Source organism: Vigna unguiculata, chromosome 3, assembly GCF_037176805.1.
Source record: "Vigna unguiculata cultivar grain cowpea cultivar isolate G323 ecotype 2 chromosome 3, ASM3717680v1, whole genome shotgun sequence".
NCBI lineage: Eukaryota > Viridiplantae > Streptophyta > Magnoliopsida > Fabales > Fabaceae > Vigna > Vigna unguiculata.
This window is the reverse complement of record NC_140794.1, coordinates 59212600-59239480: the sequence shown is the minus strand read 5'-3', so window position 1 is coordinate 59239480 and position 26881 is coordinate 59212600. Positions and strand designations below refer to the sequence as shown.

General features: G+C 31.0%; 3 protein-coding genes across 4 annotated transcripts; 2 read left to right on the top strand and 1 right to left on the bottom strand.

The window, feature by feature from the left end:
- Nucleotides 1-11051: 11051 nt before the first annotated feature.
- LOC114178540 (respiratory burst oxidase homolog protein A-like) lies at nucleotides 11052-18117 on the top strand. 2 transcript variants are annotated; one of them, XM_028064517.2, is made up of 14 exons: nucleotides 11059-12034; nucleotides 12498-12654; nucleotides 12738-12786; nucleotides 13019-13132; nucleotides 13221-13649; nucleotides 14331-14717; nucleotides 15425-15520; nucleotides 15688-15803; nucleotides 16148-16250; nucleotides 16320-16502; nucleotides 16626-16757; nucleotides 16887-17015; nucleotides 17370-17448; nucleotides 17642-18117. In XM_028064517.2, the coding sequence occupies exons 1-14, from the start codon at nucleotides 11632-11634 to the stop codon at nucleotides 17749-17751; spliced, it is 2487 nt and encodes an 828-aa protein (XP_027920318.2). In that variant the 5' UTR covers nucleotides 11059-11631; the 3' UTR covers nucleotides 17752-18117. The 2 variants fall into 2 exon arrangements, 1 of the variants encoding a protein (XP_027920318.2); XR_003603338.2 differs by lacking the exon at nucleotides 17642-18117 and having other exon boundaries at nucleotides 11052-12034; nucleotides 16637-16757; nucleotides 17370-17449.
- LOC114178541 (uncharacterized) lies at nucleotides 18009-19436 on the bottom strand. Its single transcript, XM_028064518.2, has 2 exons — nucleotides 18792-19436; nucleotides 18009-18526 (listed from the first exon to the last, which is right to left on the bottom strand). Exons 1-2 carry the CDS (start codon nucleotides 19287-19289, stop codon nucleotides 18353-18355), a joined length of 672 nt encoding a protein of 223 aa, XP_027920319.2. The 5' UTR covers nucleotides 19290-19436; the 3' UTR covers nucleotides 18009-18352.
- A 3821-nt stretch (nucleotides 19437-23257) lies between these two features.
- On the top strand, nucleotides 23258-26386 carry LOC114178357 (DNAJ heat shock N-terminal domain-containing protein). Its single transcript, XM_028064200.2, has 3 exons — nucleotides 23258-25059; nucleotides 25834-25892; nucleotides 26008-26386. The coding sequence occupies exons 1-3, from the start codon at nucleotides 23335-23337 to the stop codon at nucleotides 26066-26068; spliced, it is 1845 nt and encodes a 614-aa protein (XP_027920001.2). The 5' UTR covers nucleotides 23258-23334; the 3' UTR covers nucleotides 26069-26386.
- The last annotated feature ends 495 nt before the right edge of the window (nucleotides 26387-26881 follow it).

Sequence of the window (26881 nt, the reverse complement as noted above, 5' to 3'; positions counted from 1 at the left end):
GTAACGAACATTTTTTAGGTTTTTCAATTACAATTACTCAAACTAAAACCGAAAAATATATATTAATAAACTTTTTATTCTCTGAATGAATTTTCATTAGAAAATTGGAAGAAGAAATATTGTAAAACAACTTTAGTATAAGAGGACGAATTCATATCCAATGGTGGTTGAGTGGGTCAAATGATGTAATTATAGGAGGTGACTTATCATTAATTTAATATTGAGTGAAAATTAAAAAAAGCTCATAATATTTAGGGAAAACACAGATAATTTTGTGACGGAAAAGTCACCCAATTAAAATCTCAATGGAAGTAAATGCAGTTCAAAATTTTACTAATATTATAAAAAAATAATAAAACAAAAGGAAATGTGAGATTATATAAGGATATTATGGTTTACACATAGGATTTTTTTCAAATGTAAAATAATTGAAATATGCATGCTTAGTTGTTGTTAAAATATAAACAAAAATGGGAAAGTCTTTAAAAATAACTAAGACTTCTTTAAAAATGGGAAAGTGTATTGACATAACAATCCCTTAATTGTATGCACTATACATAAATAAAAAATTGTCTAATTAAAATATTGTCATAACACGCCCTCGTGTAATACACAATAAATGTAAGTCAATAACTACAGTGTATAGTCCATTCTTACTTATATTTAAAGAACGTCGATGATGCAGGTAGAAAATAAAAAGTTATCTAAAACAAGGACAATTATGAACAAGAAATTATGTAAAACTGGAGTGTTCAATTCGTGATTAATAATCATCTGTGCTTTAGTATAACATACAAATATAATGAAAATATAATATATACATGTATGATGTTATATAATATAATTGTCTAACATCAACAACATACATGCCAAAATAATAATATTGATTACAATAATAAAATACCATGATCATGAAAAATAAGAGTGCGATGAAATTCTTAGAATTTTTGTCAAATATATGTTTAACACCGTAAGAAAATCTTTAAATAATAATTATTTTTAATAATAAAAAATAATTAGTCACTATAATAACTAATTTAGATATTGTTTCTAACTCACTATAGACTCAAGAAATAAAGAAAAGATATGTACGAACGAGATATCCAACAACAAGGAGAAGGAAAAGGATTGAATAGAAGAACTCCTGAACATTTAGCGATCTCAGATGTGTCGATATCAATAGTAACTCATTATTTCGATGAGTCATTTCTTCGGACAAAAGAAGATTATGGAAACAATTACCCGGAATCTCACTTATCAGATTCCATTGTGGAAGACACAATGGAATCTGACGAATTCGCCATAATATATCTGACCCATGCATAATATCATGAAAAATGGATACAAATTTTTGGCTGCTACTTAGTATCGGCAATACGTCTGAAAAAGTATCTAAAAATATGAAATTTAGATATTTGTACCCCATCGAAAAATGACAAGTGCATCAGTTATACATAACAATTAATAAATGTTGTTCTCTCTAAAGGAACTTGTGCAATTCACAATTGAATTAGACAACCAACTCACAAAAATACAAAAAAACAATTTTTTTTATCAAACAGTTAGTGTGCAACATGCATTTAACATAGGATATGTACAATTCTCATTCACTTCATCCTCATGCATTCATAAACATCTCAATTCCATATTAAAGTCAAAATCAATTCACCAATATACTAAAATCCTATCTCTAGTGACTTTGAGCCTATGATAATTCATCAAACTGTAATTCTTTGAATCCTTAACAAGTGAAATGCGTTAAGTTATAGAGTCTTAAGATTACTAATGAATCATGTTCTATCCCTATATATAACTTTCATTTCAAAAAGTTCAAAAGACATTTTTCAACGTCTCAAGACCAAACAAACAAGCCATATGTGAACAAGTCACAACAAACATTGAGAAAAAAATCAAATACTAACTTGAATTGGAAGAGTATATATATATATATATATATATATATATATATATATATATATATTAACAACATAAATTACACAAGAATTTAGTTCATTATATATAATCTCAACAAATAGGTTTAACTCTCCATGAGAGAGACCCTAATATTTTCTTAAAATTAAATGCCCAAATTTAGAAAATTTAAAGTTAAATTATAACAATGAAAAAAGTAAAACGAATATCAGGAAAAAGGCATGATTGGTTTACATTACTTTAGGTGTGCAGTGCATATTTCAGTGTAAAGAAGGGTAAAATATTTGTATTTGTATGTTATGAAAATAAACTGGTTATTGTAAGTTATTAAAATATGTACCACAATAAAATGGTTTATGAATTCACACTACATTCACTCATGTCTATGCACAAGTTAAAAATCATAGCGTACTTTATACCCCTAAAAAAAAACATTATAGTATACGATATTAGTTTTCTTAATCAGAAGGTGCATATGATTATTAGCATGTCAAAGAAAGTAAATACATATGAGAGGCCCTTTAAGAAAGAGTTATCATGGGCCCAATAACCTCCCCCGTTGCGCTCCTTTTTAAAGTAAATTCTTCCTGTACCCCTATGTTTTCTTCCCCACTCCCATATTCCATAAATTTCAATTATACCATTACTTAAATTAATAGAAAATGATAATATAAGATTTTTTTTTCTTTCGTGTTTTAATTATAGGTTCGGATGATGCAATCCATAGATATTTTGGATTACACAATCTAAAATTCAAAAATATTCATTTGACACATTTTGGATTATACAATTTTATTGAATTGTATGTAGATTTACATTTGTACCATTTGTAATCCAATTTTATATTATGAATTGTCAATCCATAATGTACCATTTGTAATACAAATTTACATTTTAAATTAAAATTTCAATAAAAAGACGAAACAAAATGAGAAAGTTGTTTTTGTTGTAAACAATGCAGGTGAGCAAATGGGATGATGAATGACATTGAAAGAAGTTGGTGCTTATGGGAAATGAATGCCATGCAGATATTAGGCAAATGGGGAACGAATGTGATGGCTCCCTCCTCAGGCTAAAATGTTCCAAAGCTAGAAGACGAAGTTTATGGAGCAAAGTGGCGTGCATAAGACTTGAATGAAGGCAAATGATGCTCTCAGTTTTAATGGTTTGGTGTGTAGAATGGTGTGGTTTGGTGTTCTCAAGTAAGGTAGGGTTAACACTCAAAAGGAAGGATGACTAGAGGAGACCACATGATATGCTCTAGCCAATACTTTGGAGACAAGTATGAAGACACATAATAATTTGGCGGCATAATTCTACTCGTCTCAAAGTGAATTTACGAGGGGAGACACCTCTATTTATGGCCTAAGGTGTCTCCAAATTTTGAAATTCAAATCCTAAAAACTCTAACTTGGCTAGTTTGGTGTCAAAGACAAAAATAATCCTCGATAGTAAGAGAACATGTGGCCACTCAAGGTGAGAAATACTCTTCATTCTTAGAGTGCCATGTAGTCACTCAAGAAGGTGAAAAATACTCTCCATTCCTAGAGTGTCATGTGACCACCCAATAAGGTGAAAAATACACTCCAATCATAGTGTCATGTGGCCACTAGGAGGAAATCTCTCCAATGAAAGTATATGACACATGGTCACTTTCTCCCATGCCATCAAAGTTATCCTTTTAGAAGTCGATCAGAAATGCGCTCCATACTAATGAGCTTTCTAAAGCCTAAAATCCTATGTTATTTGGTCCATATACAAAGCCAAAAAAAAAAAAATCTTACACTACTAGATCCATGATACAAAATCTAAAATAAATCTATATTACTAAGATATTTACTATTGGCCTATGATAAAAGTTTAATATAATACCAACTTTTATTGATTATGCTTTGACCATTCTAAGAGAATGCCATTACAATGTCATGCAAGAAGGGAGCAAATGAATGGAAGTACAATGTTGGGCTGATGAAAATAATATGTCTTGAAAAATCTTACATTGTCTGGGATTAGGGATGACAAAATGGGCCAGGCTCGTCGGGCCAGCCCGCCAGCCCGCCCAAAAAAGGGTGAGCCAAGTTGGAATTTCCAACTCGTCAACCTGCTGCAACCCGGCCCGCCTGACCCGCCAGTTTAGCAGGCCAAAACGGGCTAGCCTGCAGGCCGGCCTGCCAACTTTTTTTTTATGTTTAAAATTAAAAATAATTAAAAAAGAATAATTTTTTATATTATATAAATAAATTTATATATATATATATATATAATAAATTTATAAACAAAATTTTAATAAAAAGTTTAAAAAAGTTAAAAAAAAGATGGGCCAGCCCGCCGGCCAGCCCGAAAACAGGACGGATTACAGTTTTCGGCCCGTTTATTGATGGCGGGTCAGCCTGGCCCGACCCGTTTTTGGCGGGCCACAAGTGGGCCGGACCAAAACGGGCCGGGCTGACCCGTTTTGACACCCCTATCTGGGATAACCAAAGGGATGAATATTAGTGACTATATAATAAGCCCTAAGTTCATGATGTTGCTTGCCTCAAGTGAAAGACACTTTGATCTAGTGTTTGACTTTTCTTGTTATAAGTATTGTGAAGTGTAGCTAAATCTTGCTCTGAAGAGTTGTGAGTGTTTTCTCTATAAATTTACACATAATTATTATTTTTTAGTAGTTATAGTTTTTCTTTAATTTTGGGGTTTTCATGATATATTCTTGTTCCATGTTTTTATTTCATTTATCTAATAATAGGATAATTCTCCGAAGATTTTTTACGCAACATACAAGCTTCCGAGAATAATGAGGTGGCGCTAATATTGTTAAAGAAGGAAGAAATATTAAAATTTTAATTTTTTTTAATCAAAATGGTTAAACCATTTTCATAGGGCAATGGGAATGCAACAAGAGAATGCGAAGCTGTAAAAAGAATGACTCCTTTTTTAGGTACAAAAACAATAATTCTCTAATTAATATATATATATATATATATATATATATATATATATATATATATATCATTAACTACTTATTATAAAAGATTACAAGTACACATAAATATGATTATTTGAAATATTAAAATTTAGATTTCACTTCAAAATTTAAAATTTAAATAATAATATTAATAATTGTTAGTCAATTTATACCTTTAATTAGGAAATTATAATGTGAATGATGACTATGTTATTTTACAATTATATTGCACACATATTTAATTTAAAAGTTATACATACACGCTATATTCCACACATTAGTTTTAAATTAAATAATTAAAAATAAATATATAACATTTTATGTTAAAAATTAAAATATATTACTTACATGTATTTAAATATTAATGTTACACATTATATATATATATATATATATATATATATATATATATATATATATATATATATATCATTAGCCTAGTTATTTGATACCACTATAAATACATTTTCTAATTTCTAATTATTATTCTCATTTTATTAATTCAATATAAATCACTATTTCTCTCCTTTCATAGGAAGACACGTTAAAAGTAATAATTAATATTATCTTAAAATTTTAAAGTAATGAATAATAAAAATAAAATGTGGTGCTTTTAAAATGGAAGAGAGAAAAAAATGATATATCAGAGTAAACTAACATGGCGATCTTGATTTTTATAACTATTACATATGTCCTCTAGCGGTAGTTTAAATTTAAATTTTGTCTTTTCTTTTTTCCAAAATCTCACATCCAATCGTATCCTAAAATTTATAATAATTAATGAAATTGCTAACACAGGTAATTTAAGATATAGATTAATTATTTAGTTATGAAACGCAATTATCATTAACATTTTCCGTTTTAATTGAAAAAGAAAAGAAAATGTCCAACTTTTGAGTTTTAAGACAGATAGTGATTCACCATTCAATTGCAAATAAAATATAAACTTAATGTCTATTAAAAGGATTTGACTAATTTTTTTAACATATGCTAATAACATTTTTCTATTCACGTTATTTGAATTTTCTGTTGATTTTTAGATTATTAATTTAAGCTAAATTTCATGAAGATGATCTGGAAGTTGGTGAATGAGCATTACATAATTTAATTATGTTATATTATTATTTTGAAAACTTAAAAAAATCATATAGGCAGAACCTATAGCATGGTTAATTATTATGACAACTAAAACTCAAACCTATGAATATGGTTAATTATTATACTTTGTGTCTTTCTTTGCACCCAGTTTTTCTCTTAAAAAAAAATAGATACAAGTTGTCGAAAACGGTGTCAAGACGCATACCAAAGTCAAAGAACGCCGTTGATATTTTATTTACAGGTATATTTTTTTGTTGCATTAAGCCACCAAAATTAGGATAATCATATATGATCTTAAGATTAACAATTCATCATTGCAAACTAAAAATACAAATAAATAAATTTTGATCGCTTTACAATGCCTCTTCGCAAATAATGTTCTCTATCTTTGTTTGAAAAGTTGTGTTGAAGCACATGTGGTGTTGAGAGTTAGGAAACATGCTTAAAAAATAAGTTTTTGCCGTTAAGTAGTCATTGGATTAGGAGCAACTTCCAATTTTGATTTTCCAATAATTACCACTTAAACCGTCCAATTATGATTAATTTTTTGTTTTATTAAAGGTACAAGTGAATTACGTCAATTTGATGTGAATATTTATAAGATCCTTATATATTAGTGTTAGGTTTACAAAGAGAGTTTTATTGATGAGATATAATACAAATGAGACATAGGTCCAATCACATAAGGTATTGACACCACTTTCAACCTAAAACCTTCCAACAATAACTTTATAAGGTCCAATCACATTTAAATTTCTTTTATAAACAAAAAGCTAATGATTCCGTACTTTAAAAGATCGTAAACATATATTCAAACAATAATAAAATGTATCTGAAATAGTATTAAAGAACTAATTTCTTTACTCTAATATCTGTATTCGTGAACATAGTCTAAACCATCTGCCAAAATTGACTGAATTTTATTCGATGCTTGTTTAATTAATTATCAAGGTTAAAAATTGACCGAATTTTATTCAATGCTTGTTTAATTAATGATCAAGGTTTTATAAGAGTTTATATTTAACCACCATCACTTAAAAATATTAATAAGAAAAGTACTATATCATGTTTGATAAATGACAGAGCGCAATTTTAAGAAGGTTACTATTTTTCTCAAAGTAAATTTGACAAAGATAATTTGTATTTATTTCAAAATAAATTATGTGACGATTCTAACTAACAAATATTATATTGTTAATCACAATCATCATATAATTAATATGTACACAATTAAGAGTGTAAATATATACATAAATACAATGCATTTGTAATTCTACAAGTTCAGTATTTTTTAATAGAAACCTAAATATAACCATATTTAAGAAGGTATGCAATATATATATATATTGTAAAAAGTGATGATTTTTGTAATAATTATTCTCTTACTACTATATTTCGTTGTGATTTATGTATTATAATTTTAGAACATTATTAAAAAAAAAGAGATAAAAGGAAAAATCTCTTTATGCAACATTATAGATTGTGGATAATGATATAGACATTGACAAATTATAATTGAAGATGTGTCATAAACTCTAGACAAATAATTTTTGTACTATGAGAATTTGTTTGTTAGAATGACACATTATATTAGTAGATAGTTGTGTACATAGAGAATTTGTTTGTTAGGATGACACATTATGTTATTTGGATAGATATATAATATCTACGTTTGGAACAAAAGTCTATACCAATGACAAAAACCCTAGTGAATAATTCATTTGTTCTTAGAATATTATTTCTTATGTGAACACGCATCAATAAACTAGTAATACGGACCAAGTAGCTACATAATAGTATTAATACAAAATACAGAAAAATAAAATTAACACGAACACAATCATCAAAACTTTATTAAAATATAACGCATAAAAGTTTGAATTATATCACATTAAATTAAAATATTAATATTCTATAAACACTTCCTCCATTTTTAAATTACTGTTATTTCAAAACCTCCATTTTATCTTCAAATCTCTAGTTGTTTTAGAGGAAATTAAAGTCCATTTTTTTCCCAATAATATATTCTTAATTATTCATGTGTCTTCTTCACTTACATCATGCGTCTTTCTCTTAACTACCACTAATTAATTGCAATGAAGGTATTTTTAGTTCATATAAAATGATATTTACATTAACTAACGTTAATCTTTAAAAGTTTAACTAATTAGACCAGTGGAAGATTGTTAAAATTAGTTAAAGCAGTCTTACAAAAAAAAAAAAACTAACATAAGTTTTTTCAAAATCATCGTTAAAATTTCTCTCCAATTCCATTAATTTTTCTCTTCACCTTAATTACATTTATATTATTCCATTAATTTCAATATACCTATACATTTCAATATTGAGAAAAAGGGAATAATTTATTAAAAGTGGTTTTAAACATGAAGTACCATACTTCAAAAAACATTTCATTTTAACAATTTTTTTTAAACTGATAAGATTCCAGAATGTGACTTGTAAAAACTAAAAAGATCAGTAAATATCAAATAAAAAAGTGTATGTATTTATTTATTATCTTAAAAAGATAAATGCTTTTAATTGTTTCGTTATATTAAAAAATTGACCCACTCACTTATTAAACTCTATTTTTTTTTTATCATTAACCTGCTATACCATGCTGATCCTTTCCTTAAAAAATGGAAGAAAACAAATAAATATATTCTAGGATTTCATTGTATTTAGATTGTATCAAAAAATGAAGAATTATGTTAGAGTTTCCAATCCACCAACTCAATTTGATTCGGTTAGTTTAACCTCTCAAATTGACGGACCAAAAATGGATAAGTCCATTCTTGACCCGCTAGTCTATTTTTTGTATGTTTAAAAATTAAAAATAATTAATTTTTTTACATTATATAAACAAATTTATATATATAAACCAATTTTATAAACAAATTTTTTTAAAAAAGTGGTTGGTGGAACATGTTACAATGTCTAACGTATTTTTTTTAGTAACAGACTAGTCCGACTCAACCCATTTTTACGGACCAAACCAAAGATGGAATGGACAAAATGAGTCGAACTAGCCGATTTACCACCTTTAAGCCATATCAAATACAAATAATTAGAATTAATTTTTATGAATGCTCTGGTTCAAAGTCGATGTTATTTGAAGTTAGAAAATCCAAATGTTCAAACTTATATTACTTTCGTATTTATGGCCAGGAGAGTTGCAGACTAAATAACTACTTATGTGGTCTACGTAGCTTTTAGTAAATAAAAATATATAAAATCTTAAAAAGTTAATCTAAATTATTTTTTTAAAAAAATTGACTTATCCTATTAATATATGAAAAAATATAAATTCTAAAACGATAATTTAAATTACCTTTCTTGAAGATATAACTGTCTTATTTTTTTTCTAAATATTTTTAAGATTATTGGATTTTTTTTAATTTATCTATTACTATTAATCAGTCTAAAATCTAAAGTTCACTTTAAATTATGTTACTATAATACAAAACCTAAAAACCTTTTCTTTAACTTAGGAAGCAATCGATGTTAGTTTGTTTAACTTGGCTTTATAGAAGTGATTTAACACATTAAAACTATTATTTATAACAACTTATTTTTTATTTTGTCTTTGTAAGCGAACAACTACTGGACTGGTGGAAATTTATTTTTCAACGCTATCAATGAAATATTTATGATTTTTTACCGTGTCATCGTTTTTAGTGGAATTGTTTAATTTTTTATGTAATATTTTTACTTTTATTTTTATTATATTTTAATAGTTTGGTTTGTGAAACCAAACGCACTTGTTTTATGGGTTGGGTGTTTTAACCTACTTCATTGTTATGGTTCTTTTGTAATTTAGTGGATTAACACACTACCCTTCTATTTCGTTTAATAAAGATTGTAAGAAGATATTCCAAAAGAAATTAGAATTATTCTGATGCATGTGATGTATGCTGATATTGTTCATTTAGGAATGGTGCACTGTGCTTCCTAACCTATCTAAGATATGATCATTTATGCCACTTTTTCAAAAGAAAATAGCGCTTAGTTGATTCATGATTCCAATTTGCACACAAACATATAGAAAGGATAAAAAACTTTCTAATAACAAGTTGTCAGATAACTTTTACCGTATCCTCTTATCTTGATAAAATATACATAAATAAATGTATAAAAGTTATAAAATAAATTCCTCAAACAAATAAAACTATATAAAAAACTTTATATTGAACATATTTTTTTCTTAACGTTTAATTTAGAGTTTACGAGTAAATATAATTTTCACTACGTTGACTTACGGTTTTGAATTAAACTTTATGGTTTAACAGTCTATTTTTTAATTTATTGATATATTTCGGTCTCAAATTAAAAAAATATATGATAAATATTTCTTTTATCCTAATTATTTTATTTCAATTATTTAATTTTTTTTTGCATGTTAAATGTGTTTTTCAATTGATATTAAATTAAAATTTAAATAACTCAAATGATATAGTATATAAAAAAAAAGTTTAATATAATTAAATTAAAATCATCGTATCTATTCTTTTTACTGTTAAAATAAAATATTCATTATTTTTAAAATTAGAGAGCTAAAATGTATATAAGAAAGATTCTAATTTTGGATCAAATTTTAACTAAAAATATATTTAACTATAAAATATATAATTAAAGATCCTTTTTATCCTTTAGTCGTGAGTATGAATTTCCAAATATAATTTTTTGTTTTTAATTTGTTGACATGTTTTTTTTTTCTAAATAGCATATGTCATTATATCTTCAACTCTTTATACCTGAACTGGCACTGAGAGTTTTTTTTTTCTTAAATTACAGAAGTAATTTGCAATTTAATATATATTTTTTAATAAATTAATTGTATATAAATAAATAAATAAATTCTGAAGGCCTCGGTGGCTCCGTGGTAGCATGGGTGAAAAAGAATAATAAAAAAAAGTAGCCAAGACACGTCATTCCTTTCACAATTAATGATTGTTCTATTATTTTCTATTGCTTGCTTACGTTGTAATACTCTGAGCTGTTCTTGATGCATATATTAGCTACAAATGAAACATGTTCTCTTTTTCCCTCCCATCTTCAACCAACACACACACACACACACACACACCCTTTCCATTGCGTGGATCTGTTTTCAATCTTCACCTGCTCTTACTTAATCTCCATTCTCTCCCAATCTGGCAAATTTCCAACAAAACCTCCATTTATTAACTTCGTTTTCTCTAACGTAGTCCACACACTCTTACCAAACCATACGCATCATCGTTTATTCTTTTCAATAACTTACCTTTTTTTTTCATTTCCCTCACTCAACCACTCAATTCCAAACAAAATTTCACACTCCCTCCTACATGAAAAGAGAGAGAGGGAACAAAATCTCCACTTTTCTTGTACATCTCTCTGTAAAACAACATAAACAAATCCATATACACCAGTTCTTGCTACCTGCTTCTACCTCCTTCCTTGGTCAAACCAATTATTATTCAATGCTCCTCAAGAAAACTACTCACCATCTTTCCCTGAAAGTTTTTTTTTTTTTATTAATTCCACCATTGTGCACTACATACTCAATTCGCATTTTCTTTACAATATGATGGAAACAAAACCTCCACTTTCAATGACAAATTAATCAAAGCTTCAATTCTCTTCACAACCCATCAATGGATGGGCTTGTAAAGTCCAAAATTCCTCATGAACGCTCCCTCATTGCTCTCTTCAAATCATCACCTTCTTCTTCTTCCTTGTCCTCCTCCACCACCACCGCCACCACCTCCTCCTCCTCCTCTTCTTGGATCCAAGTCCTTCATTCCTTGTCTCCGGTTCCGACCGGGTCAAAGGTTCTGCATGAAGGTGATCCTAACGATACAACAAACTCGAGTTCAGAACAAACCCGTTCTCAGATAGTAGAAAATGAAGCAACTCAAGGAGTCGGATTCATCGATGCCTTTTTTGGTCAAAGTGGAATGGAGTGGAGGGATGTGGAGAAGCGGTTCGACCAAGTGGCCCGAACCGGAAGGAGCACCGAACCGGTTGTGAGATGGTCCGAATTTGGCTTCTGCATTGGTGAGAAAAGAAAACTAAAGTCAACAGTTCATGTAACATTATATCGCTTGGTTTCACGACCACAAATACAATAATTCATGATGCATTAATGCATTGTGACATTCACAAGTCCTTTTCGGTGTCTCTTCTGTTTATCATCTGGCACTGGCAATTAACACAAGAGAATCATAGTGAGCAAAGTAGTTAGCCACCTTAGCCATGTTCTTCGGATACGCTATAGTGCCGGAATATAAGACAACTTGTTTCATTTTTATCATTGTTATTCTTTCTACTTTATTTATTTCAATGATCGATGTTCAACACTTTATTTCTCTTTTTTTAAGTCTCCTTTAGCTTAATACATTTCTAAGTATAATATGAAACCAGATGCCTTATCTACACCTACCAGTTCTTACTTAATGCTGATTTTATTCTTCCAATTATTGTGTTAATTTTCCACTTTCAATTATTTCTTATTTTATAGGGATGCAGTCATCACCAGAGTTTGCCAACGAATTACTCTGTGCACTGAGAGGCGGCGAGAATTGGAAACACAAAATCACCAAAGCTGATTTGTACAATCTCTGGTTTCGCATGAAGGATAATTCTTTTAATTCAAGAATGAGAATCTTCTTTGACATGTAATTAAAAAAAAAAACTTTGCTAAACTCTGTTATGCCCAATTCTGAAATCAAGTATTAATTTTTCCTTGGCTTTAATTTAGGTGCAATAGAAACAAGGATGGAAGAATTACCGAGACAGATATAAAGCAGGTTATTATTTATTTAATGTCTTAATTCATAATTAACTTCACTAGGCGTGAGGCTGCTTAAATTTGCATGTGTTAGTTGTCTTGTTCCGCATGTTGGGTTGATTTTGGCTCTTCCGCAGACAAACCTTGTATAATTAATTCTATGTGCTGTTTATACAAACCGTCAATTATAATTTGCATATTTCTGTATATAAGTGTTTGATGTGAGTATGATTGTTTTTGTACTCATACAGACAATTTTATTAACTGCTTCTACAAATAAGCTATCCGTGACACATGATGAAGCAGAGAACTATGCTTCTTTGATAATGGAATCTCTGGACAAGAAAAACAAAGGCTACCTTGAGGTACCAATCAAGCCTCAACCCCCCATTACAATCCAACCCTATTCCATATTTTATTAATCTAAATACAAAGAGTCGTCATCATTTGTAGATATCCCAAATGGGGTCTCTATTCAAGGCAAGTCTGTCAAAGGCACACTCTCCAATGAAACAAGTATCAGCAACAACAGGCAGCACACAGAATGTTCACAGTAGCAGTGGTGACTTTTGTGAAGAGCAAGAACCAATGTCAAGGACGGAAGTGTTGTTCAGAACTTATTGGAGACGTGCTTGGGTTGTTCTGCTTTGGTTCCTTGCATGTTTGGGGTTATTTGTGTGGAAATTTGTTCAGTACAGCCATAGATCAGGTTTTGAAGTCATGGGTTATTGCCTTCCCACTGCTAAAGGTGCAGCTGAGACCTTAAAACTCAACATGGCACTTGTTCTTCTCCCTGTTTGTAGAAACACCATCACATGGCTCCGCAAGCACCGTCCCATAAACTCTGTCATTCCGTTTAACGACAACATCAACTTCCACAAGGTAAACTTCTCTAATTCCCCCCTCGTTTCATGCAAGTTGTTTATACTTCTTAAGGCTTATTCATATTAAACTTTGATTAATATCGATAAACAACATTGAATATTATATGAATAGTTAGATAAGCTGTCATATTCACCAAATGGTTCGACAATATATGGTTGTTAATCAAATGCATGTATACGACCACCAACTCCTTCTGTGTTTTGGTAAACAAATTTTGGATTGAAGCACTGGTAAACAGATAGGAAATATATTATTGTTAGATGGATGTATATGATCGCCGATTCCTTTGTATTTTTGGTAAAAAAAAAAAAATTGTTTCAAGTATTGATTAGCAGACCAAAATGATGGATGTGTATACATTTTTGTATTTATCTAAATTATGATCTTAAACAGTTGAACTTGACTGAAATATTAAAGATTGTTCCTATTCAATACTATTGTTTGATGGGCTGTAGGATCATGTGTATATTGAATTACTTGCAGATATTCAATCTTTTTTCGTACTCTAGAATAATGTGTGAGGAATTATGTATACAGAGAGGGGACAATCTTTAATTATTGGTTGGACTTTTGAGATTGAGTTCCTACCAAAATTCTGAGAAATAGGAGCAAAACCACCTTGTACCATTGACAATAACAATGATGTGAATACACAAAGTCTTTGGGTTACGTGTGCAGGTTATTGCAGGAGGAATAGTGGTGGGAGTGATATTGCACGGAGGAACGCACCTTGCGTGTGATTTCCCAAGAATTAGTGAGTCAGACAGATCAATATTCCGGCAAACAATTGCCGCAGGATTTGGGTACCACCGACCAACGTACACAGAAATTTTGGCCACGACGGAGGTGACAAGTGGAATAGCCATGGTGGTGTTAATGGGCGTTGCATTTTCACTAGCCACCAAGTGGCCAAGGCGTCGCTCACCTGTGTTACCGGTGTCTCTCCGTCGTGTCACTGGCTACAACACCTTTTGGTATTCCCACCATTTGTTTGTCCTTGTCTACGCCCTCCTCATCATTCACTCCATGTTCCTGTTCCTGACCGACAAGTTGATGGAGAAAACGGTACCCCTTTTTCATGTCTTTTTCCGTCCTTATTCTACCTGTTACTGTTTACTTTCTCGTGATTCTAGCCTTGATTTTGGTGATTTACCTTTGTAACGGTCTTTCTCTGTGAAACTACAATATCTAGTTTTACATGGTGAAGATGTTTTTTAATCTAAAACCAGTGCATGCAATGGTAAAAAGTCAAAATCATTCGAACTTGGTGTTCTATCGCGTGTGTTTCTCTTTACATTTTTTAACATGCATGTAACTCTTTTCTCTCTTGTTTCACCGGAACACAAATATTTATATAAAAATGTGACATTGATAATGCGGCCAATGTGCATGCTGAATTATTAGCTCTTCTGAATTATTTAAAGTCCTTGCGACGACTAGTTTATGCTAGTTGTTTACCATTTTGATTAAGACAGTAGCAAAAGTTGTTATAAAGCTCTTCAATTTATTAGCTCTTTCTATTTTCTAACGTGCATTATTTTGGAACATAATTTTTATCGAAAAAAATATATAAAAACTTGACATTGAGAATGTGCTGTGTGAATTATAAGCTCTTCTGAATTATTTGAACTCCTCGTTACTAGTTTATTCCTAGTTGCACACATTGTGATTTAGAGGATTGCTATAGTTCTTATAAAAGCTGTATAATTTAAAAAATTACAGAACAAACTTTGGTGTAGAAACTCAATTTCCATCTATCTTTCCATGTGCAGACATGGATGTACATAGCTTTTCCAGTTTTGTTGTACACTGGAGAGAGGATCTTCAGAGCCTTTAGATCTGGATCTTATGAAGTTGATATTTTGAAGGTATTTGATCAGCTTTTTCCATTTTCAACTAATTTTGTAAAATCTGTGGGCTTAAAGTTCTGTAAAAAATTTATGGTACAGCCCAAAATATGAAAATTTTCAATTTCTTTTATTGTTTTTGTCAATGATAATAATAATGTTATCCTCCCCTCTTTTTTTCCATGTAGGCTAGTCTCTATCCAGGGAAAGTTCTGTACCTCAAAATGCAAAAACCAGAAGGTTTCAAGTTCCACAGTGGCATGTATATATTCCTCCAGTGCCCTCAAATTTCGCCTTTCGAATGGTACTTTTATTTCCTTCAAGTGACAATTTCATTCAAGATATTTTGCCATTTTTATTTTAACTAAGACTGTTTGAACAAATTTTCCCTTAAACACTTAAAAAAAAAACATTTTTATAAGTTAAAATTAACTTATAGACTACGTGATATGTAGAAAATTTATACTTTAACTTCTCTAAATTTTTATTTTAATTTATATATATTTTTTATTTTGTCTAAACAAAAAGTGTTTATTGATAAATATGTTCAAACATATCCTATTTCAATGCATTCTTTCGGTTCTGTGATGTCAAGTAGGTCAATGAATATTGATGTTCTATTTGAGTTTCTTTTGTCTAAATTTTCAGGCATCCATTTTCCTTGACTTCAGGGCCACAAGATGACTACCTCAGTGTGCACATTAGAACACTCGGAGACTGGAGCTACCAAATATATGATCTATTCCAAGAGGTGAAGATAACAAATTTTAAATTGTATGCTTCTTATATTCTTTGGACTCAATTTCTCCTCGATCTGCAGGCAGTGTTATCACGATCACAGGGATGTCCAAAACTGTACATAGATGGCCCTTATGGTTGTGCTGCTCAAGACCATGTAAAGTATGACATTCTGGTATTAATTGGTCTTGGAATAGGAGCCACACCTTTCATTAGCATCCTAAAAGATGTAGCTAAAGGTGTCCAGACAACAGAAATTGATCATGTAAGTTTCTTTGTGTTTATTCATGTAAGCATTTTCTTACTGTGATGATAATGTCTTCACCAAAATTCAATTGCTCTGCTTCTGTTTCTTTGAACAAATGCCACACTTGGGCATTTGAAATAGAGTGGTCTCAGAAAATGCAGCTTAACAAAGGGTCCATTAAAAGCATATCTTTATTGGGTTACAAGGGAGCCAAACTCTTTTGACTGGTTCAGAGATGTCATGAAAGAAATCTCAAATTCAACCAAAAAGCAGGTATGCCTAACTGCAATTTTGTTTTGGCCATGACATTGGCATTATGCTCACTGTAGAAACTATATCTTTGATGCAATTTAAGATCTTCGAGCATTTTCTTACCAATCTAGTTTTCTAATAACCTTGAAGTCCGTTGTGGAGATGCACAATTTCCTGACCAGTGTACATCCAGAAGGAGATATTCGTTCGGCTCTGCTAAGTGTCATTCAGGCCTTGCATCTTGCCAAGAATGGCACTGACATAGTTTCCAGGACTCCTGTAAGTGCACTTCTCCTCAGTTTTGGCCAATTTATGTAGCCAAACTCTGTAAATTACAAGCAAGCTTTAAACTTGATGGAGTGGCTTTAATGAAAAACACTCAAGATACTTTATGTTTGATGCCTTCTGGTTGAAGCTAGAATATGTTATTGTCTTTTCGCGTATGTTAAGTTTGGCATATCAAGACAACATTCTTCAATTTGTCATTTCGAACAATCTTGTTATTAACTACTCTAACTTAAAGTCGTTTGGAAGAATCTTGACATCAACTACCAAAAAGTGAATAATTTGTCACATTCAGGCATGTTTTGCTACTGCTTCACTAAAAAACCATTTCTCCGTGGAAATTTTCAGATACACACACATTTTGCTCGACCAAATTGGTTCAACATATTTTCTAGATTGGCTCGCAAGCATGGAGGAGCTAAGATTGGTGAGAAAATTATCCCTCATCAGGATTACTAATTTTCTTTTTCTGAAACTTCTTACTTGGTATACATTCCCTACTTTGTGTCTAGTTTAATCATTGAAATGGAAATTTAATTTGGAGGCTAAAGTTTTACCCAACTCTGTTCCAAAGAGGTTAGATTATCTTCCTAACTAATAATGTTGGTTTTTTTCCACAGGGGTTTTCTACTGTGGCCCATCTAAATTAGCAAGAGAGTTGACGAAGTTGTGCACCAAATTTTCCACCAAAACCACAACTAGATTTGTTTTCCACAAGGAAAATTATTAAACTTGTTTCTGAAGGAATGACACCTGTTGTACCAAGTAGGGTTACCTTCAGAATCTCGGGCAGCTTCCTTTTGTTTTGCCAGAGAATCTGTAAATACATTTGCTGCTCTGGTGCCTCCTACATACCAAATTGAAGGAGTGGTTCAGCAACTGAAGAATGAAAGAAAATACCTTAGTCCTCATTCATCGTTGTAAGTTGAGTATCTATCCATTACATTTCGGTTTTTCCTATAGACCTCAAGTAGCAAACCATACGTATAGGAGAAATATAAATGATGAATAAATTTTACAAAAAGTATTACAACCATACTTTGTAATTATCCGGTCTTTACTTGTAACATTAATCTATATCCCCTTTTCATTACAATCTCTCATATTTTTAAGCAGCAAACTTTTACACAGAGCTGAAGTGATGAGTAACTAGTGATCATACAACCAACCATCAAACAAACTAGAACTTGTACATATTCTCTAGATTCATTTCTCATTAGGATGAGAACAAAGATCAAATCGACAAAAAAACGTTGTTTTTCTTCTGCTATGCCTATTTCTTACTATGTTACTTTTGCTGTAATTCAATTGCTCCTCCAACCGTGACATAATTATTTATGAGGAGATTTCAATCTTGTACACCACTTTACCATCAGTTCTTCAACACTAGCATCCATGCGGGTACCAACACCACCCCACACAAGCATGTGCCCAACATCTCCAAGGGATGACCCCGTTACCTCGTACACTGCTTTAAACCCAAGTCTACTGTAGAATCGAACCAACTGCGAAAACAGTATCAAATTCAACCTCTCCAGTCCATAACCATACATATCGAAATAAAGCCTACGTTGTTCCATAAAGGAAGAGAAAAAAACCTATGAATCGATAATGTAAAGATTTCTTACATCGATATTTAAAATAAATTTAGTAACTTTTATATTAAAAAAAGTTAAAATCATAACAATAGAATAATAAAAGTGTAAAAGAAGTAGAAAATATAATGAGTAAAAGGTGTGAGATTTTGGATAAGGTTGGTGAGAAGAGAACCTTGGAATGGTAAAGATCGGAGTCATTGATGGCCAATAGCTGCGCTGTTCTGCAGCCAGAATCATAACCGTGTCGAATTGCAACGGCTCCAATGAACAGGCCAAGGCCAAAGATTGATTTCTCCATGCCCAGTGTTTCTCTCCGTAGTTTAATCGAGTCCAAGTGAAGGATTTTGCCATCTACCCAGAATCTTACGAACCCCTCGGCCCTTCCGAGCTCTGCGTCGGTTACCAAGCTCCTTGCTGTGATTCTGAAAAAGGGTCCCAGAGTTTTGAGGTGAAGGTCGAGTTTCTGCGCTCGCGACGCTTCTAGAATTTGGGACATGGTTGGCAGAGTTGCTTCGCCGGTAGCATTTGCGGTGGCGCGTGGGAACTTGGATTTTTGAAGGGAATTGAAGTTGAAGAGGGATGAGATTGAAGTGAGAGGAAGTTGAGGTGTGGTTTGAAATGGTGGGTTGAAGAGGGAAAAAGCGTTGTTGTGGCATAAATTCATAGTCATGTAGGCACCGAAGCCGATTCTGCTCCAACTTTCGCCGAATCCCACACTTTTTATTTACAAAATTCGGTAAAACAGTTTAAGAGCGTAGATACGAATGCTCTCCTACAGAAGATTATTTGCGAACAGTTTCTCTAATTCTTTGCTATGTAATGCATTGTGCCCGTGTCTTCATAACACTGTCAAGCTTTATTTTATGTTTTTTTATAATAAAAATAATATTTTTGACATTGATTGTATCAAACATAATAGTATAGTCAATTATTAATAAAATTTTAAAACTTTAAATTTCAAATAAAAGAATAATTTAAACTTGTACCTAACATTATAATGCCTGAAAAAAAAATATCATACAATATTTATAAATTTATAAATAAGTTAAAAAGTACATTCAATTTTCTTCATATAATAATATATAAATATCGGAATTATAGATATTTAAAAGAATATGTATTTATACATACATTAGAAAGAAATTTTGTTAATGTCACGTAACATCTTCTATGTTATCATGTCTAATGTTACCTACTTTTCTACACACCAAGATTATAAAAGTCTCACTATATAAGATTAAGTTAATAATCCAAACAATCGGTGACAACATATAATATATTAATCATATATTATAATCTCAGTTTAAATAATACTACGACAAGTTAAACTTTAACTATCATCCAAAATTACGTATATCTTCAATTACATATTGGATCATCCTGAATAATTTGACATACTCAATATTTTAACAAAAATTGTATTAAATATGTCTAATTAGTAACTAATACTTGATTAATTTAAAACATGTTGAAAATTTATTCTAATTTTCATGTTAATGTGGTTTGTCAAATTTATAACAATTTGGTGCATAAAATTTCTTTAATTTTTTATATCATAGGTGTCATAATTTGTGATTTAGGTTATAAGTGAGATCAAAACATCTCATTTTTGTAATGAGATCATCTACTTAAAATTACCATAATTGGAGTAAAAATATTATCTAAGTATTTTTCATTACAAACTCATGAAAGGATTACAACATCATATTAGGTGTTAATATATTCATCCACACTAAATTATAGTACCACATATATGTATATCATAATCATTCTCACTCAAGTGTGCACACACATATATACCAAAATAACACAATTACTATTACGTGTACATCACTTAAGCACATTTATCACATTGTAGTAACCTTACATTACTTGAGCAACACCTATAGAAGAGGTTATTGGTTTGGTCTCTCTCTTGTTTGAGTGTCATCTTATCATCGCTTAAGTGATGATCCTTCCTTTTGCATCACTCAAGCATTATATTAGTGCCTTTGTGATGAGTACCTATAATTTACTTTGAATGAAAACTTTATAAATTATTTAAATTTAAATTTTAAATCTAGATCTAGATCAATTAACTAATTTGGATCATGGTCCTCATGAGTTACATTTTCGTCATCAAAGTCATGTGTATCATGTCTAGTCTTCTCTTATATTTTTCCTTAATGTTTGACCAAGAATTTAGTGGGTTGAATTTCAAAATTTCATTTGTTTCCTTGCCTTTCAATGCTCATCTCCTAATTTTGTTAGACTTGAATAGACCCAAATACTAAATTATTGTTTACAATCTAAAACTTACATTCAAAGTAGATCTTATTTTAATTATTGAAGACTAATTAAAACCCTCTTTACTCATTCCATGACTATTGGATAAATCACGATACTTATAGTATACTACAAGTTTAAAAAATAGTATGCACAACCTTCTCCTCAAGAAGATTATTACTTGCACACTCTACTAAACTTCAAAAAACACTATGTAACATTGTCAAGTTGGATGAATATTGATTTTGATGTTTTAAAATATATTAATTTTTTAATATATCAACATCAGTGTATTTTAAAAACTCAGTAGAGAAACAATTCCAAAAACTCACTAAATAATGAGTTCTACCATTGTCACATCTCAACATTTGAGTAATATATTAAGTCCATGTTAACACTTCAACAATATTAGCAATAAGTATAATTATTATTATTATTTATTGATCGAGTATTAATCCATCCTCGAATAATGTGAATCCAAAAACATCACTACTAGTTTCCAATAAATAAAAAATGGAAAAATTAATGCATGTACTCTATTTAAACTATCCCATAACATTTATTATACTCACAATAATTGATATATCATGTATAAGATTCTATCACAAAATTAGCATTATTTAACAATTACACATTCATGCATATGATCATATCTTAGTAATCATATAATTCGCACATCTAAAACAAAATCCAATTAAATATATGTTATAATTAATTATTCTTGAAACTAAGACATTTTAAAACAAAGTAATGGCATGTTCCATTCATTTTCTACTTGGTCAGATAAAGTTTTGCTCTACTATCTATAAAACAAGAGTTCTCTTTGATTAAACGAACTAATCAGATTGGACTATTTATACGGATTTGAAATGTAACACTGATTTAATGAGTTTATCATGATCAATTATTTATGAAATATAATATAGAAACGTTGGTGTCAATTGTCATAAGCAAGTGACATTGTTTTATATTACATAAGTACATAAAACAAATTTTGAATTTCTAGGACAATTCTAATAAAAGCTCAAAGGGTCACAATATGGATGCTCTGAAATTTGAGGACCCAAAGCGCATAACACCTGAAGTTTACATATATCTTGTCCATAAAAAAATAGTTGTGATAATAAATTATTATCAAATAAAATTACAATATAAAAATAAGTATAAAAATGTATACATGTAAATATCTCATTATCTTATATATAACATATTTGAAAATTTTCTAACAAGATCATTTTAGCTAGGATAAGATGACTTTCTTTAAATAAAGACAACTTTTTTCATCTGCTATCAAATTACAACTATTTTTAATAATAACATGCAAATTTAATTACTCAATAAAATATAATAAAGTATTGTAAATTGGTCGCATAAAAATGTACTCTTGTCGACCTATCGTCATTGGTGGACTTTTTTTCTTTAATTATAGGCTAAGAAAATGGTTTCAAATTTAAGAAACTAAAAAATAACTAATTAATTATTTAATATATTTTTTCTCACTTATACTCCCCCTCTCCAAAAAGTTTCTTGAAACAATGAATGAAGTTAGAAGGAGTAACTAAGTATTTGAAATAGAAAAATATGTAAAAAACTAAAACAAAAAAACAAAAAAAACAAAGGAAGAAGATGTATGTAAAATTAAAATACTACGAAGATATAAAAAACTCGAATATACCCGGATAACACAAATTATTAAAGTAAATATTAAATTAGTTAGATAAAGAAAAGTAATAAATAATATATTAAATTATATTTTCAGATTTTTATTTTAAATGATTTGATTTGATTTGGTTATTTTTATAATATTCAATTTGATACTATAAATTTTTAAAACAATATATTTGATGTAACCTTTCTTCCAATACTCCCAACGTTAATGGGATAGGATTCATGGGAAATATTAGATATTTTTTAGAAACAGTATATCATATATTCAATATTCTTATAACATATAGATCACATCTAATTATTTAGATAAAAGAAGATCAAAAGTGTAAATTAAAATAAATAAAAAAGTTATATAAAGATTAGAATACTTTTACTAATAAGAATATTTTTAGGTGTTATTCTTCAATAAAGATAGATACACATAATATCATAATTTAAATACAACTTTATCTTTAAAGAAATGTCACTACAAATTACACTCACAATATAACTTGCATATTTAAAAAAGATTTATTTGTTGTAAATTTTAAGGATGCAAAACAAAGCGACAAATAAATAATATAGTCACGCATAAAAGAAAATTGTATTATAAGATAAGATATGAATCATATCTTTAAAATTTAAACTAAAATAATTAAACTAAAATGATGACATTAGAAATCCACAAATGCAGTGTGTAAACATGTATATATATAGATGCACTTGTTCCTTTTGTATAGAAGATTTGGTGTGTTTTATTGGTTTTACCTGAATACACAAGACCGGAACCCTAGCAAGCATCAATGGCGTCTTCGTCGTCGCTGACGAAGCGATGCCACTACGAAGTGCTCGATCTCTCGCAAGATAGTTCTCCCGAGGAGATCCGCTCCTCCTACCGCCGCCTCGCCCTTCAGCGCCACCCAGACAAGCTCATAAAATCGGGTCTCTCCCAGGAAGAAGCCACTGCGCAGTTCCAGGAACTCCAACACGCATACGAAGTTCTTTCCGATCCCAAGGAACGTGCTTGGTACGATTCCCACCGTTCTCAAATCCTCTTCTCCGACCCCAATTCCCTCTCCAAATCGGTCGTCCCGGACCTCTTCTCCTTCTTCTCCAACACCGTCTATTCCGGCTACTCTGACACCGGAAAGGGCTTCTATAAAGTTTATTCTGATGTTTTCGATAAAATCCACGCTAACGAGATCAATTTCGCGCGGAAAATGGGGCTTGGAGTTGATGCGGTTCGACAGGCTCCTGTAATGGGGAACTTGGATAGCCCCTACGCTCAGGTCACTGCGTTTTATGGATACTGGTTAGGGTTTTGTACTGTGATGGACTTTTGTTGGGCGGATGAGTATGACGCTATGGCAGGGCCGAACCGGAAGTCGCGGCGGCTTATGGAAGAGGAGAATAATAAGGCGAGGAGGAAGGCGAAAAAGGAGTATAATGATACTGTGAGGAGGTTGGGGGATTTTGTGAAGAAGAGGGATAAGAGGGTGATTGATATGAGGGTGAAGAAGAGTGTGGAGATGGAGAGGAAGAAGGAAGAGGAGAGAGAGAAAAAAAAGAGGTTGGAGAAGGAGAAGAAGGAGAGGGCCATGGCGTATGAGGAGCCTGATTGGGCTAAGGTTGAGGAGGAGGAGGTGGTGGAGGAGTGGGTTGAGGAGGGTGAGGAGGAGAAGAAGAATGATAAGGAGTTTTATTGTGTGCTGTGTGGGAAGAAGTTTAAGAGTGAAAAGCAGTGGAAAAACCATGAGCAGTCCAAGAAGCATAAGGAGAGGGTTGCGGAGTTCAGGGATTCCATTGGTGATGAGGAGGATTTGGAAGAAGGAAAGGAGGGACTGGGAAGTGAGGAAGATGGGGTTGGAGTGGATGGTGATGGTGGTCATGGTGTTGGTGATTTGGAGGCGAGGATTCGGGATGGTCTTAATGTTGAAGAGGGGGTAATTAAAAACGGGGGTGAATCGGATGATGATGATGATGGTGGTGGTGATGAGTTTTACGATGCTTCGCATGTGAAGGAGGGGGAAGATTCCAACGGGTCGGTTAATCTTGATGATAGTGGCAATGAAGATGATGATAACGATGAAAATGGTGTTCTTGAAGCAATGGTGGCTGGCCACAAGAACAGAAAGCCACGAGCTTCAACCCACAAATCCAAGGCTGCAATAGCTCAATCTCAAATTGAAACTGAGGAGGATGAATTTGGCCCTATGGAATACAGCAACCGGAAGAGCACAAGAAAGAAACGTAGAGCTAAGAAAGAGAAGGGTAGGGAAAATTGGGAAGAATCTCAGGGGAATGCTGGCAGTTGCAATGATGAGAATATAAACGGTAATGGAAATGATAATTCTCGTGCAGAGGAGTCTTGTTCCCAACATTTTGTGGAAAATGGGGATAACATTATAGGAAATGAGCAGCAGGTTAGTAGAGGTAATAAGATTTCAAACCAACCTGCTGATAAAAAGGGAGCTGGCAAGGACACAAAAATCAAAGCCAAAATTTCATCCAAAGGAAGAAAAGCCAAGGTAAGAACTTCGGAGTATACCTGGACTGTTATTCTTGCCTCATAAGTCATTGAAATAATTTCAACATAATTTAAAAATTCTTAAACTTATTATATAAGAATCTTATACACGAATATTTAGATTATTGATGTATTATTGAGAATGTTTTTATTTTATCTCCTATCATATCTTTACGTGAATTGTTTAGAATTGTTAATTTGTCTTTAAATGAATATATGCACCTGCAATATGGGTTCTGCGTTATGTTTAGGGTATTTTAAAAGTTGAATTAACCTGATTTTAAATTGTGGTTATGCGGGATATATTAGTCGTTAGTTACCTAAATACAGTAGAATGCTGGGAAATGGAGTAGCGGGGGCCAAATTCCCTCCTCGTTCAACTTTGACTTCCCCCAAAATGGAGGAGATTTGAATGTTAGATTGGGTTTTACATTAATTAGACTAAATTATCTTAAATTCTTTAGTTTTATTTGACTATTCTAAGCTCTAACTATGATAAGGAATTTTTTTTATCTCTGCTTCCCTTCATTCACCTCCACTACTACATAGTGCTCCCTGTCCCTTCTTTTCTTTCAACCAAAAACAGAGCTTTTAAAAGGACCAGACACCACTTAGCCATCTTCTGATCGATTAGCGAGCAATACCTGACGTAATTTGTTGACATGACAATCTGGGTTATTTAGTTTTCCAATTTTTGTCATCTTTATTCTGTGTTATAGTTTGACAATCTGCTTTTTGTGCTCCTAACTGATTGTGATTTTGTTTCTTGAATAAGGTGACATCGAAAAACGTTGGTAATACTTGTGATGCGTGTGGAGAGGAGTTTGACTCAAGGTAACTAACTTTATGCCTCTCTTAGTTATCAAAATCAAATTTCATATTGTTCTAATAATAAATCTTGCTACATCATACTAAACTGTTGCATAACTTCGTTTGATTTGCTACGCAGAAATAAATTACATAAACATCTTGGCGATTCTGGGCATGCGACCATAATAAGAGGTCGATAAAGGAAACTGCAGTTGAAGTTATTCAATTCAAGCGCTTTCCCGAGTATTATTCCAGTTCGAGATATTGACCAGCAAAAAATACTGGTCCATTCTTTAATTCTTAATATAAGAATTTTTGTGTAATCCTTCGGCAGAATGCATTCTGTTATTTGTTTAGTTGAGAGAGACATGGATATAGAGGTCTTTGCACTAATTTGCTGGATCCCTTACTACGTTAATTTTTATAGTTTCATGTCTAGAGCTGAGAAGTGTTTAAACGAATTAGAGTGTAAGAAATTCTTGAATGATTATAGATGATCTTTTTAATCTTTTAAAATATTCACCAGGCTCAACGAATATTGAATCCACCTAACAATCTCTTGTAAACACTTCTATCAGGTTGATCTAATTATGCACTTTAGAGATAATGCAATCTAAGTGTCTATGGTCAATTATTTTAAGCATTGTCACATCAAATATTTTGTAAAGTGGTAAAATTAATAAAGTTAAATTATTATTTGTCAATTAATATTAATTTGGTTCTCATTTTTTTTAAAATATTCAATTTAATTTTTACTGTTAGTTTGATTAGATGGTGTTAAAGTTATGTATCAATTTTTGTTTTTTTTTAATTCTTAATAAAAATATTTTATTAAGAATATTATCATAAGATTTATAAAAAAATTAAATTGAAAGTCAATTTAAGAAGAGATAATATTGCTTCATGTCTACAAAAATTGGGATTAAATTGAAACTAAAAACAAATATAGAAATCAAATTGAGTCATTTTAACACTTGAGACAACTGTGAAGTAACACGTGTAAAAATTCAAAA